The sequence below is a fragment of the Salvelinus fontinalis genome, chromosome 6, assembly GCF_029448725.1.
Source record: "Salvelinus fontinalis isolate EN_2023a chromosome 6, ASM2944872v1, whole genome shotgun sequence".
Classification (NCBI taxonomy): domain Eukaryota; kingdom Metazoa; phylum Chordata; class Actinopteri; order Salmoniformes; family Salmonidae; genus Salvelinus; species Salvelinus fontinalis.
In genome coordinates, this window is record NC_074670.1 from 23,518,756 (window position 1) to 23,532,307 (window position 13,552).

Sequence of the window (13,552 nt, forward strand, 5' to 3'; positions counted from 1 at the left end):
CATAATTAAGCAATATATTTCACATGCACTCTACATAAGTAGGCTACTGTAGAATGCATGTGGACACCGGAACATAACCCTTTCTGCCTGTGGATCAATGCTGTAGGAGAAGGAGCTCACCTGTTGATCCTATGGCTCCCTGCATCTCTGACTGCTGCATCTCCAACAACAAGCAACCTCTCAGGTTACAGCCTGAATCAATACCCTGAGTTGAGAAGTGATGAGCTCAGCTAAAAGGAGAACCACAAACTCTGCAGTATCTCTCTCTACTGATCCTCAGTGTCACTCACCAGCCAGCCAGCCTTGGTCAGAAGAAAGTAAGTATCACAAATCTACCACCTCTCTCTAGTCTGCTATCTCCACTGGACTCACCACCATCCTAGCTGAAATCTACCAACTGTACGACTTCATCAACCCTCCAACCACAGTCAGCTAAGCTCCCTGTCCAATCACAGCGGTCCACAGAGATCACAGGGGGAAATGAGTCTTTAAAAGTATCTGTATGACTAAATATCACACAGGAATGAGAGTTGACAACATGATGAACATTTCCCGGGCAACAAACACCACCCAGACTATTCCATCTCAAATCTCTGACGGCTTTAATGCTAAATCTTTATCGTATACTCTCACCTCACTAAAGCACGCTTTGGCACAACATATTGAAATGGATTGGGTTGTTGCTCAGGTTCACGGGTAGTCTGGGTATACAGTGAACACATCTTTCAATTATGGTTCAGAAGACATTGAGAAGATGCTTGATATGAGTGTTGCTTAGTCAAACAGTTACAGCAGATATGGAGAGGAGGGTGGGTCAGACATTGACCTCCTAACCAGGCTTCGGTTGCTGGCCTGTCAGTTTAGCATTAACTCTAAAAAAGACAAAAAACAAACTACGCTGCCACTGCAACCTCAGCAGAAATCAGTGCGATCCCCCTTTAACATGTCGGGTCAGATAGATGCATTGCTGCAAATGTTGCTTTTTATTGTTGTGAAGGTGTCTACTGTTAGTATCTACAGTTGAAGTTGGAAGTTTACATACACCTTAGCCAAATACATTTAAACTCAGTTTTTCACAATTCCTGAGATTTAATTCGAGTAAAGATTCCCTGTCTTACGTCAGTTACGATCACCACTTTATTTTAAGAATGTGAAATGTCAGAATAATAGTAGAGAAAATTATTTATTTCAGCTTTTATTTCTTTCATCACATTCCCAGTGGGTCAGAATTGTGCACAACTCAATTAGTATTTGGTAGCATTGCCTTTAAATTGTTAAACTTTGGCGAAACATTTCAGGTAGCATTCCACAAGCTTCCCACAATAAGTTGGGTGAATTTTGGCCCATTCCTCCTGACAGTGCTGGTGTAACTGAGTCAGGTTTATAGGCCTCCTTGCTTGCACATGCTTTTTCAGTTCTGCCCACAAATGTTCTATAGGATTGAGGGCAGGGCTTTGTGGATGGCCACTCCAATACCTTGACTTTGTTGTCCTTAAGCCATTTTGCCACAACTTTGGAAGTATGCTTGGGGTCATTGTCCATTTGGAAGACCCATTTGCGACCAAGCTTTAACTTCCTGACTGATGTCTTGAGATGTTGCTTCAATATATCCACATCATTTTCCTTACTTTTGTACCTGTTTCCTCCAGCATCTTCACAAGGTCCTTTGCTGTTATTCTGGGATTGATTTGCACTTTTTGCACCAAAGTACGTTCATCTCTAGGAGACAGAACGCATCTCCTTTCGGAGCAGTATGATATAATTTTCTGGAATTTTCCAAGCTGTTTAAAGGCACAGTCAACTTAGTGTATGTAAACTTCTGACCCACTGGAATTGTGATACATTGAATTATAAGTGAAATAATCTGTCTGTAAACAATTTTTGGAAAAACGACTTGTGTCATGCACAAAGTAGATGTCCTAACCGACTTGCCAAAACTATAGTTTGTAAACAAGACATTTGTGGAGTGGTTGAAAAACGAGTTTTAATGACTCCAACCTTAGTGTATGTAAACTTCCGACTTCAACTTTAGGTAACAGAGAGATCTAATGGACAGAAGTGTCCAATAATAATATCTTAATATAATATTACTGGATGAATTTGCTCCCCTGTTCATGTTTTTCTAGTGACCCAACCTTCCCTTTGATGCTATTTGATGTACAGTACATCATACAGCAGCACGTTGCTTTAAATGGCGGTGAATCTCAAAAGGAATGTATGTTAGTTCCATTTGGGCATACTAAACATGGTGAATTGTTGCTAGTCGATATCAGTAAGTAGCCAATACAAACACTGTACTGTAGCCTAAAGCACTGCTGCACACTGCTGCACAAAGGTCATTACGCCTGTTTGCATCAAAGCATCATTGCTCACGACGCCATTCAATCACCCTTATAAAGCATCTGTCACGCCTTCATAATGCTTTTTCTTTTGTTTATTTCATTCATGATCATTATATTAATCACTGCTTGTTGGGTTACTGTGAGGACACTTTGGGGCTAAATCAGTGAAGCATTTACAAATCTTCAATCGGATTTGCTGTCCGTACATGCCTAACCAGCGAGGCTCAAAATAAATATGGAAATATTTTTGCCCTAAATGCGTTTCAATGTGAGTTGCTATTGTTAGTGTAGTTATTTTCCTCCACCCCAATAAATCCATAATGAGACCTATACTCCTAGAAAGATTCAATCATGAACCAATATGATATAGGCCTAACAACTCTTCCCCACAAAGACAGACACCGTCCATCACCATCACAGTATATCAAAATGAAACGTTCCACACAATTGGTTGTAAAAAAAAATCCACCATTATGAAAAAGACATCCAATTATGTGAAGGCCTATTCCAGACCTGGAATCAAATACTATTTGAAATCATACCCAATACTTTAGCTGTGCTTGACTGAGTTTGCCTGTTGCTATAGAACCATTAGAACCATCCCCAGTCCTCGCCCACATGGCACTCCAGGCAAGCTAAAATAAATGCTCAAAGTGTTTCAAAGATTTCAAATAGTATTATAAACACTGATGTAGTACAGCTGAGATGCTAGAAGGCTGTGAGTGTGTGTGTGTGTGTGTGTGTGTGTGTGTGTGTGTGTGTGTGTGTGTGTGTGTGTGTGTGTGTGTGTGTGTGTGTGTGTGTGTGTGTGTGTGTGTGTGTTTGTGTGTGTGTGTACTGTAGCTGAGAAAAAGTGGGCTCTGTAGCAGTCAGCAGGATAATAGTTTGGTCTAATTAGGACAGAGATTAATAAGAAGCATGCTCTGCTGCCCATTGTGCCTTCCTGGGAAACCAAATGCCACTGAGGCCAGTTCATTAACAGTCCCTCTAGTTCTCCCTAGTGCAGACAGTGAGTGTGTGTGTGTCTGTTACTTTGTGTGTGTGTGTGTGTGTGTGTGTGTGCGTGCGTGAGTGTGTGTGTGTGTGAGGCTGCAGACCATGGCCCTACTAAGAGGAGAGAGGCAGGTAGTCAGGCCTGAGACGAGCCCCTCAGTAGCCTTCTGTCCCGTCTGTGATGAATGAGCAGGCTAGGACCCTTACATGAACTGGTGTTCGAGGTCAAGAAAGCGTTGGCCAACTGACGAGGGAACTGCTCAGAGCTGTGTGAGTGTGTGTGTTTGTTAAACTGGGCAATTCATGTAGTAGTATGCATTACCATAGGCTTGAAGATTGAGTTACACCAGCTCTGTTGTGAACAATGACAGAGTGCAGAATAGTGTCCACTTTAAAATGCCTGAATTGGAGATGTGTATCACAATAATGTTGTCTGTTAAAATTAACCTTCAATCAAAGCACACAATCCTTCGTTTTTCAGGTGAAGTTATAAGGTAATGCAGATTTGTATTAAGTTATTTGTAAGCCATAGCATTCGAAACAATGCTTTTTGGTACATTGAATTGACTTGGTTGATGTTACAGACTGTGCCTTTAAGAAGCCTGCGCAGGGAAATGTGTAAACTTCGCCGTCCAACTCGTGACTGTGTTGCAACTTCTTCACCGTATGCCAACTGTACTGAAAATGTACTGTAGGTTGTTAAAAAATATGTATATAAAAAATAAACAAACACTGACTGACTTCATCTACGGTAGTCTGAATTCTGAAACATTACACATTGAACAAGTTCGGCTCCAAGTCTATACTCACACCTGTGTTAATGTTGGTATTGTTGTCGTGCACAGGTCCAGAGAGTTCTGCGGAAGAGCCATCGGAATTTCCCCGAGTCGAGGTCGAGGCAGGCCAGATTCTATTCGACAGCGCGACCCTGACAGACAGAATGTAGTCCATACTGTGGAACTCCTACGAATATCACAACTTGAATGCACCTTAGTTATCACTAACAACCGTTTAAAAAGAAGCCATTTCTGATATCACTGTCATTACGCAATCGCGATAAGATCTAGATAAAAGTATTTAAAAAAGTGTAATGCAGTGAAACCAGCACACTTCAGCAGACGCAGAAATAGGAACTGAAACAACAGAACAACTTGTTCTTCCCTGATGACGTGACTGTCTAGCGTCAAGCAGTGCCTCGCACTCACTGCAGTCAATGGATACATATTATTGATAAACAATTCTAGAAAAAACGATGGAAGTTGTAAAAAAAAAAACACAAGATCATAACGTGCATTATGTAGCTACAATATCCGACCTATGCAATTAATACATGTTTAGTTTATTACATTGTTATAGGGCATTGTTATATTGTTTATATTCTAAAATTTAGCCTATGCCTTGGCCTTGAGGTGCGAAGTCCATTATCAAGATGGTTATTTCGGTCTTATAAAGGAGTGACTGTATCCCTGAATGTGAGAGTCCAACAGCCAAGAGGTCTGAACCTTTAAGTCATGGTGTGTACTCGCCCTGGAGGGCTTCTGTTTCACCCCTATCAGTGTGTTCCCCCTCAATTGCTGCAACTTGCAAGTCTTTACTTAAAGATGACATGCATGACAATCATGGGAACTGAATAAATCTCACTCTCATCTTAATAACATTGTATTCAATTGAGGAAAGCACATAGCCAAGCAGCCACTCCACATACTATAAGTGTCCCGCCATACAGCAAAAGGCCAGGGACTCATAGTATTACTGCGAAGTGTCTCTTCAGACACCAAGGGAAGAACAGATGGCATTTGGAATGGGTCAATGTGTGTGGAACAGTGAAGAACCCAACAGACCAGGACAAGGTGAATTAATTGGGGAGCAGAATTAGGTAGTGAACTGGAAACAGACCAATGCATTATTCATCAGCAGAGATATGGTGAGAAATGAAAGAGAGAAAGAGAAATTCGTTTTAAAATCCCGAACTAGAAATAAAAGTCATCTAAACGAATTAATAGATACAATGACCGTGTTCTCCAAGGTAAGACATATGTGGTGCTCCATCTGCTGGTTACAGTGAAAAGTGCAGCCTTGCTTATAAATCACTTACTATTTTTAGGGGCACATGGATGGGTGCCAGATTTACTCTAAATTGTGACAAAGCAATAGGTCAACATGGGTACATCCAGAGCCATATAAACAGAGTCCGGCAGAGTCTGTCCCCTCTCAAGGTTTCCTCCTATTACTAAGGAAGTGTTTTGGTACTTTACTTTACAACAAGTTATAAAGTATTGTAAATGCAGGCTTTTGGTAAAGTGTAGTCTGTTGTGAAAGGCTAAAACAGAAGGCCAGTGTTCACAAGAGATTTGGGTCAGGGTTGCCGAGATGAAGTAAACTGTTACCATTGATTTGTAACAGTACCATTGAGTCCATTTGGCTTCCTCTCTGTCTGGCCCTGTTTTATAAACACACGTTGCAACAAATTATTTAACAGACTGATTGATGAACTCTCAGTCAATAACACTGGTAAAGTTCCAAGTTCCAAGGTGAACATGATGATGGATTAGGCTGCCTGCAGTATAAGCTCTTAGTTGAGGGATTACAACTTGCTTTCTGCTCCATAGTGACCTTGAACACCATCCCTGTTTGGACCCCTGGGACGCTTGGCCTGGGGCAGGGTTGTTGTGATAGGTTTTGGACAGACCACCACCTGGGGCTTGTTGCTCTGTAATATATAGCTACGAAAGCTGTAAAGCTGCCCAGAGCAGTCATCAAATCATCCATTACTTCCATACAGAGGGGGGTTGGGTTTCCTCGCTGAGCTCTGTCTGTTGCAGCCTAATAGGGGAAGAATTAGATACACTCTCACCATACCATCTAGCTCTGCTCCAGGGCATTAGTGTGCATTCCTCCTCTAGTTAGTGGATGAACGTGCACTAACGACCTGGACCATAGCTATGTACCATCCAGAAGACCGACTGAACTGTAACACAGTCTGCTTATTCAGTCCTGTTTAGTTTTCCCACCTGACTACTCTAAAGGCTGTGTAATTAAGTTACTGTGTAAGTTCAGTCGTTTATGAAACATCCAGAGGCATTAAATAAATTGAGCCTTATTGAGTGAAGAGATTAAAGTCTCGCTCGGTTTCAAACAACATTAAGTTTGGGTGTTTAATGTATCTCTCCTTTCACATGAACAACATTAAGTTTGGGTGTTTAATGTATCTCTCCTTTCACATGAACAACATTAAGTTTGGGTGTTTAATGTATCTCTCCTTTCACATGAACAACATCAAGGAGGTTTGTGTCTGATTAAACGAGTAATCTACTGTCATTCTATCCATTCTAATGGGACCTTAGAGTTTATTTTAACTTCTGTCATTTGGTTACTAGCTCAGCATATTAACAACTGTTATACATTATATAAATGTATCGGATTGTAAGAATCTCTAGTTAAGAGGACCAGCTAAGGTTTGTATTGGTAACTACCTGTCTCTCTGGTCCCAAGCAATCTCTTCATTACCAAACACAGCCCAACTTGTTGTACATGGACCCATGCACAGAGGATCTAGTGTTACCAGTTGCCTCTGTAGGCCCTAGCCTAGCAGGCTGTGTGTGTGTGTGTGTGTGTGTGTGTGTGTGTGTGTGTGTGTGTGTGTGTGTGTGTGTGTGTGTGTGTGTGTGTGTGTGTGTGTGTGTGTGTGTGTGTGTGTGTGTGTGTGAGAGAGAGAGGCTTTGTCATCGTCAGAGAGTGGTGCTGAGGCTGGGCAGAGTGTTCATCTCACCAGTTTCCAGTGAGAGCCAGGTAGGCTGGCTGTATAATCCCCAGAAGAGGAAGGATTTCACTATGAAACAACAAACAACAAGCCCACAGGCAGCTCCCCCATCAACCGTCTGGTTACATAACCTGTTCACAACACACTGTGAAAGCACACACACAGATGCACACGCAAGCATGTACACACAGACACACACACAGACACACAGAAACAAACATCTGTGCATTTCTCAACAACATAAATTCAGTAAAAAACAGAAAAAGAAATGAACTCATGCAATACAGATGCACCTGCTGGCAAACACACACAACCCGCGTTCACTGTGTAATAATTGAAAGATGGACTGAAATAAGTGTTATAATCTAGACTCCTAGTTAATAACTAGTTAGAATATGAATAGAGAGTGCTTGGAAATTAAGATGCCATTTCTCAGTACTCCTTCGAGCAGTATGTTGCATACACTGTGTTCCATACAACTGTCTTTGGGTCTTAGAAAAGCACTATATACAGTCGGAAGTTTACATACACTGAGGCTGGAGTTATTAAAACACAATTTTCAACCACTCCACAAATTTCTTGTTTACAAACTATAGTTTTGGCAAGTCGGTTAGGACATCTACTTTGTGCATGACACAAGTCATTTTTCCAACAATTGTTTCCAGACAGATTATTTGACTTATAATTCACTGTATCACAATTCCATTGGGTCAGAAGTTTACATACACTAAGTTGACTGTGCCTTTAAACAGCTTGGAAAATTCCAGAAAATTATGTCATGGCTTTAGAAGCTTCTGATAGGCTTGTTGACATAATTTGAGTCAATTGGAGGTGTAGCTGTGGATGTATTTCAAGGCCTACCGTCAAACTCAGTGCCTTGAAGTGCCTTTGCTTGACATCATGGGAAAATTCTGACCCACTAGGAATGTGATTAAATAAATAAAAGCTGAAATAAATAATTCTCTCTACTATTATTCTGACGTTTCACATTCTTAAAATAAAGTGGTGATCTTAACTGACCTAAGACAGGGAATTTTTACTAGGATTAAATGTCAGGAATTGTGAAAAACTGAGTTTAAATGTATTTGGCTAAGGTGTATGTAAACTTCCGATTTCAACTGTACATATGTGTTATTACAATTGAATAACAGAGGGAAGAAGAGTGTTATAACTAGGATGATGTGAGAGAGACAAAGACTGTTTACTGTAGTTAGCACTAGGAGTCTCTCAGAGAGACAGGCAGGCATCGGTCTTCACAATGGCTGCAATCACAGGTGGAACCGGGCTTGTCACACAACACCTCCTTCTCTCCTCCTCTCCAGTACATCTCTTCATCGGGAAAGTATAGCTTTCTCTCCAGCCCCTCAAAAGCTGTCAACAACAGCAACACAACAGATGATTATGTTTCTCAGAAAGCGGTGCCGAATATTCATGAAGCTATGAATCCATGTTGTGCAAAATGTCTGTTAGGAATGGGACAATGCCAAATTGAATCATGTGGAGGAACTGGCTGTCTGTATACATCACATACGGGACTTATATAACCATCATTTATGTCACTTAGTCATCCAAATGGCACTTTATTCCCTACAGTGCACTACTCCTGACCAGGGCACATAGTGCTCGGGTCAAAAGTAGTGTACTATATAGGGAATAGGGTGACATTTGGAATGCACACCTTAATAACTGCCATTATTCACGCTTGGTTTTAAACAAACTGCCCTCACTTGAAAGTCTGCTTTCAGTCCTTTGTCTTTTCTCATACAAAATGGAGTTCTAATGCTCTCCTATAACAAGAGCCTTTTTATGATATGCCATTTGCTCTCCTCTCTGCGGTTAACCTCAGTATGGGTAGTTACTGTAAGCTGCAGAGCAGAGGGTGAGCGGGGACTGCAATTACCCAGCCCCTTCAACAGGCCTTGGCCTACGGGCTCACAGTGTGGGAGTCAAGGCTACCAATCATACTCCAGACAATTATTTAGCTCTCTCAGACTCATAGGTAGTCAATTTAGTGTTCAAGGCCATTACTGGGGCTGAGATGGACCCTGCCTCAGCCGCCTTGCCTTCCCAAAGTCACTGCTCCTAGAATCAGGCTAGGTATAACTAACATTACCACAGCATTATTGACTCTTTATGTCATGCATACATGCTTTATGAATGGTACACATCACCACTCTAAGCAAAGTGTTACTATTCAGTGTCAGCATTCTCCTGATGTTGGGAGAAAAGAACCCTTAACAAAGGAGATTCATCCAGTCAGAGACACGGTTCTATTTTTAGAAGATAAGCCTCTTGTCACAGTCAATTGTGTTCTTATACTGTATGCTTCAGGGTTTGTTTTTCAAATCTTCCACAATTCATGAAACATGCTGTTTTGGTTCAGTTAGTGGCAGATTTTAGACCAAAACTCTCAACACTTTTGATCTGATATATTATTGATTTATTATTGTTAAAAAATGATGCAGTTAGTGTGGAATACAGAAATAGGCTTGGAAAAAACCCTCAACTCGACAAAGAGTTATAAAAATACGCTCTGCACATTTAAGATAACAAAAAGTTATTTCAGTTTGAGTATAAACATTATCACAACACTAATACTATGCATAAATGTTATTGTTCACCATTTCTAAATGGTTCCAGAGAAAAAAAGCATCCATCTGTAGATTAGTTCTATTAAACCCAACGTACTAGACTGGACTGGAGAGCATCTTGAGTGTTGGGAGAGGGCGAAAGCAAAGCTTGGTTGTAACTCAGCCACCGCCAGCCCACAACACTAATTCCATCCGTTGCCTTGCTTCCTCTTTTTCCCTCTGGGACAGCACAGTTGTCCTGGTCTGTTGTGATAGATCACTGCATCGTGAGAGCCAGAGCCATCTTTCACCAGCAACTATAACCCCCCGTCCCCGGCTCATGGTCATCCATCTATCCTCCTGTGGCCGTGGGTGTCTGTACTGTGGCTGTCTCAGGCTCCACTGGGAGGCTGGGTGGCCCCAGGAATAATGACCAGGGGTGCACAGAGACCATCAGCTCAGCTCATCTCTCTCTCGTTGTCTCTCTCTCTCTCTCTCTCTCTCATTGTCACATTATGATATGAGGAGAGGAGGAGAAAAGAGAGAGGAGGAGGAGAGGGGATGTGGAAAGCAGAGGTGGAGAAGAATAGAGGAGGAGGAGAGGAGGAGGGGAAAGAGGACAGGAGAAGGAGAGGGGAAGATGAGAGGTGGAGAGGAGAGGAGAAGAAGGAGAGGGGAAGATGAGAGGTGGAGAGGAGAGGATGAAAAGGAGAGGGGAAGATGAGAGGTGGAGAGGAGAGGAGGAGAAGGAGAGGGGAAGATGAGAGGAGAGGAGGAGAAGGAGAGGGGAAGATGAGAGGTGGAGAGGAGAGGAGAAAGAGGATAGGAGGAGGAGGAGGAGAGGAAAAGATGAGAGGTGGAGAGGAGAGGAGGAGAAGGAGAGGGGAAGATGAGAGGTGGAGAGGGGAAGGAGAGGGGAAGATGAGAGGTGGAGAGGAGAGGAGGAGAAGGAGAGGGGAAGATGAGAGGAGAGGAGAAGAGGAGAATATGAAAGGTGGAGAGGAGAGGAGGAGGGGAAAGAGGATAGGAGAAGGAGAGGGGAAGATGAGAGGAGGAGAAGAGAGGAGAGGAGGAGGGGAAAGAGGAGAGGAGGAGGAGAGGAAAATATGAGAGGTGGAGAGGAGAGGAGGAGGAGAGGGGAAAGAGGAGAGGATGAGAGGGGAAGATGAGAGGTGGAGAGGAGAGGGGAAAGAGGAGAGTAGAAGGAAAGGGGAAATAGGAGATGAGAAGGAGGGGAAGATGAGAGATGGAGAGGAGAGTTGTCTGTCTCTGAGAAAGGTTTCATTTCAGGAGGTAAAGATGAACATCAGACATGCACCACTGCTCTCGTCATGCAGGCAATTTATTAAAACAATAAAGCCTAGCTCCACTATAACGTTGACAGCTCCACAGGCTGAGACAAGGAGTGGGAAGAGACAGGTAGTGGGAAGAGACATGGAGTGGGAAGAGACAGGGAGGGGGAAGAGACAGGGAGGGGGAAGAGACAGGGAGGGGGACATCTCAGTGAAATAAACAAAATCAATTGTACTCATTGAACTCTGCGGTTGGAATTAATTGGTTTCTCTTTAACCTCTTGGAACTATAGGGGGTGCTGTTCCGCATTAGCATATTTGTGTCTCCAAATTAAACTGCCTCGTGCTAAATTCTTGATCGTACAATATGCATATTATTGTTATTATTGGATAGAAAACACCTTCTAGTTTCTATAGAAGTTGAAATTTTGTCTCTGAGTTGTACAGAACAATTTCTACAGCACTTTTCATGACAGGGTTCAGATTTCAATTTTTTTTACCTCTGATCTGGGGTCTGTTTTTAAGGCGACAGTGAATGCTATGAAGAAACCGACACTGCCTACGTCTTCCTCTGGGTGTCTGTACGTCATCACGCTTTCAATGGAATCGATGGGATATTCACAGCCAGTATAAAAGACCAAAATGTATAGAGACCGCCCTTTCTCGTCGTGCGCCTGAAGCGTGAAGGGCATCGGACCTGCCTCGTTCCAAATCGTTTTCTAACCAGCAATATTTCTCCGGTCATGTTTTCACTCGTTTTAGGTGTTAAAAACATCAAAATGTAGTTAATTTGAACCGTTTTATAGCAATTTATATCCGTTTAGTGCGATTTTAGAGGAATTTATTTGTTGTGCACTCTGAAACTTTGGACACGTTTTGGGGTGTCGGTCGTTGGTGGTGGACATTTCGAAGGACAGAGGACATCTATCGACCAAAAGACGTTTATAACATAGAAAGGATACATTGCCCAAGAATCTGATGGAAGAACACCTCAAAGTAAGCAATATTTAATATGATAAATCGTGTTTCTGTCGAAATATTTTAAACGCACATTTCGCCATTTTGTTTGGTATAGCTTCACTTGGCGAACCCTGTATTGAAAAGTAAGGATAATTTTAAAAATGTAAATCAGCGGTTGCATTAAGAACTAATTTGTCTTTCGATTCCTGTAAACCCTGTATTTTTTAGTCAAGTATATGATTAGCTATTAATTAAACCAGATCACTCTGAAAGATGGCGACCGACATTTTCAGGCTTGTTTTGCTACTATTTTCATTGTGTAACCACGGTTTTGTATGGCTAAATATGCACCTTTTCGAACAAACTGTATATGTATATTGTAAAATGATGTTACAGGAGTGTCATCGGAAGAATTCTGAGAAGGTTAGTGAAAAAATTAATATCTTTTGGCGATGTTGACTTTTATCGCTCACTTTGGCTAGAATCAATGCTGGGCTGCTATGTGCTATGTGCTACGCTAATATAACGATTTATTGTGTTTTCGCTGTAAGACACTTAGAAAATCTGAAATATTGTCTGTATTCACAGGATCTGTGTCTTTCGATTCGTGTATGCTGTGTATTTTTACGAAATGTTTGATGATTAGTAGTTAGGTAAACACGTTGCTCATTGTAATTATTCTAGTCCATTTGTGACGGTGGGTGCAATTGTAACCTATGGCAGCTACCTGAAATATGCACTTTTTTCTAACAAAACCTATCCCATACCATAAATATGTTATCAGACTGTCATCTAATGAGTTTTTTTGTTGGTTAGGGGCTATAAATATCTTAGTTTAGCCGAATTGGTGATGGCTACTGGTGTTGGTGGACAAATAAAAGATGGTGGATTATGCTAATGTGTTTTTAGGTAATAGATGTACATCTTTACATATTGTGTCTTCCCTGTAAAACATTTTAAAAATCGGAAATGGTGGCTTTATTCACAAGATCTGTATCTTTCATCTGGTGTCTTGGACTTGTGATTTAATGATATTTAGATGCTACTATCTACTTGTGAAGCTATGCTAGCTATGCTAAACAGTGTGTGGGGGGTGGGGGGTGCTCCCGGATCCGGGTTTCTGAGGCAGTAGAAGTTAAGTCAGACACACTCATATATTTCATCATTATCTTAAACAGACTCCCAAGAATCATAATGCCAAAATGGACGACGACTGTCGTTTTAGCTGCTCTTCTTCCTCCCTCTCCTCCCCTGTCGCCTGGAGTATATGGGCAGCTGACTCATACAGTACGCGCATCACAAATGGCACCATATTCTCGATATCCCTATGGGCACTGGTCAAAAGTAGTGCATTATATAGTGAATACAGTAGAATGACATTTGGGACACTGTCACGACTTCCACCGAGGTCGGTTCCTCTCCTTGTTTGGGCGGCGTTCGGCGGTCAGCGTCACCGGTCTTCTAGCCATTGTCGATCCATTTAAATTTTCCACTTGTTTTGTCTTGTTTTCCTACACACCTGGTTCTCATTTCCCTCATTAAGTGTTGTGTATTTAACCCTCTGTTCCCCCCATGTCTTTGTGTGGAATAGTTTGTTTGTAGTGCTTGTGCACATTTGTTACTGGTGAGCGTCAG

General features: G+C 41.9%; 1 protein-coding gene across 6 annotated transcripts in view; it reads right to left on the reverse strand.

Annotated features, from left to right (window-relative positions):
- LOC129857379 (oxidation resistance protein 1-like) overlaps nt 1–13,552 on the reverse strand; it is a 179,410-nt gene that overhangs the window by 57,787 nt on the left and 108,071 nt on the right. The window contains exon 1 of one of the 6 annotated variants that reach the window (XM_055925580.1): nt 4,148–4,481. The exons of the other annotated variants lie outside the window; for them this stretch is intronic. Coding sequence (XP_055781555.1) covers nt 4,148–4,286 — 139 coding nt within the window. The 5' untranslated portion in view covers nt 4,287–4,481. Of the gene's footprint in view, nt 1–4,147; nt 4,482–13,552 lie in introns of those variants that run through there. 6 annotated transcript variants of the gene reach the window in all.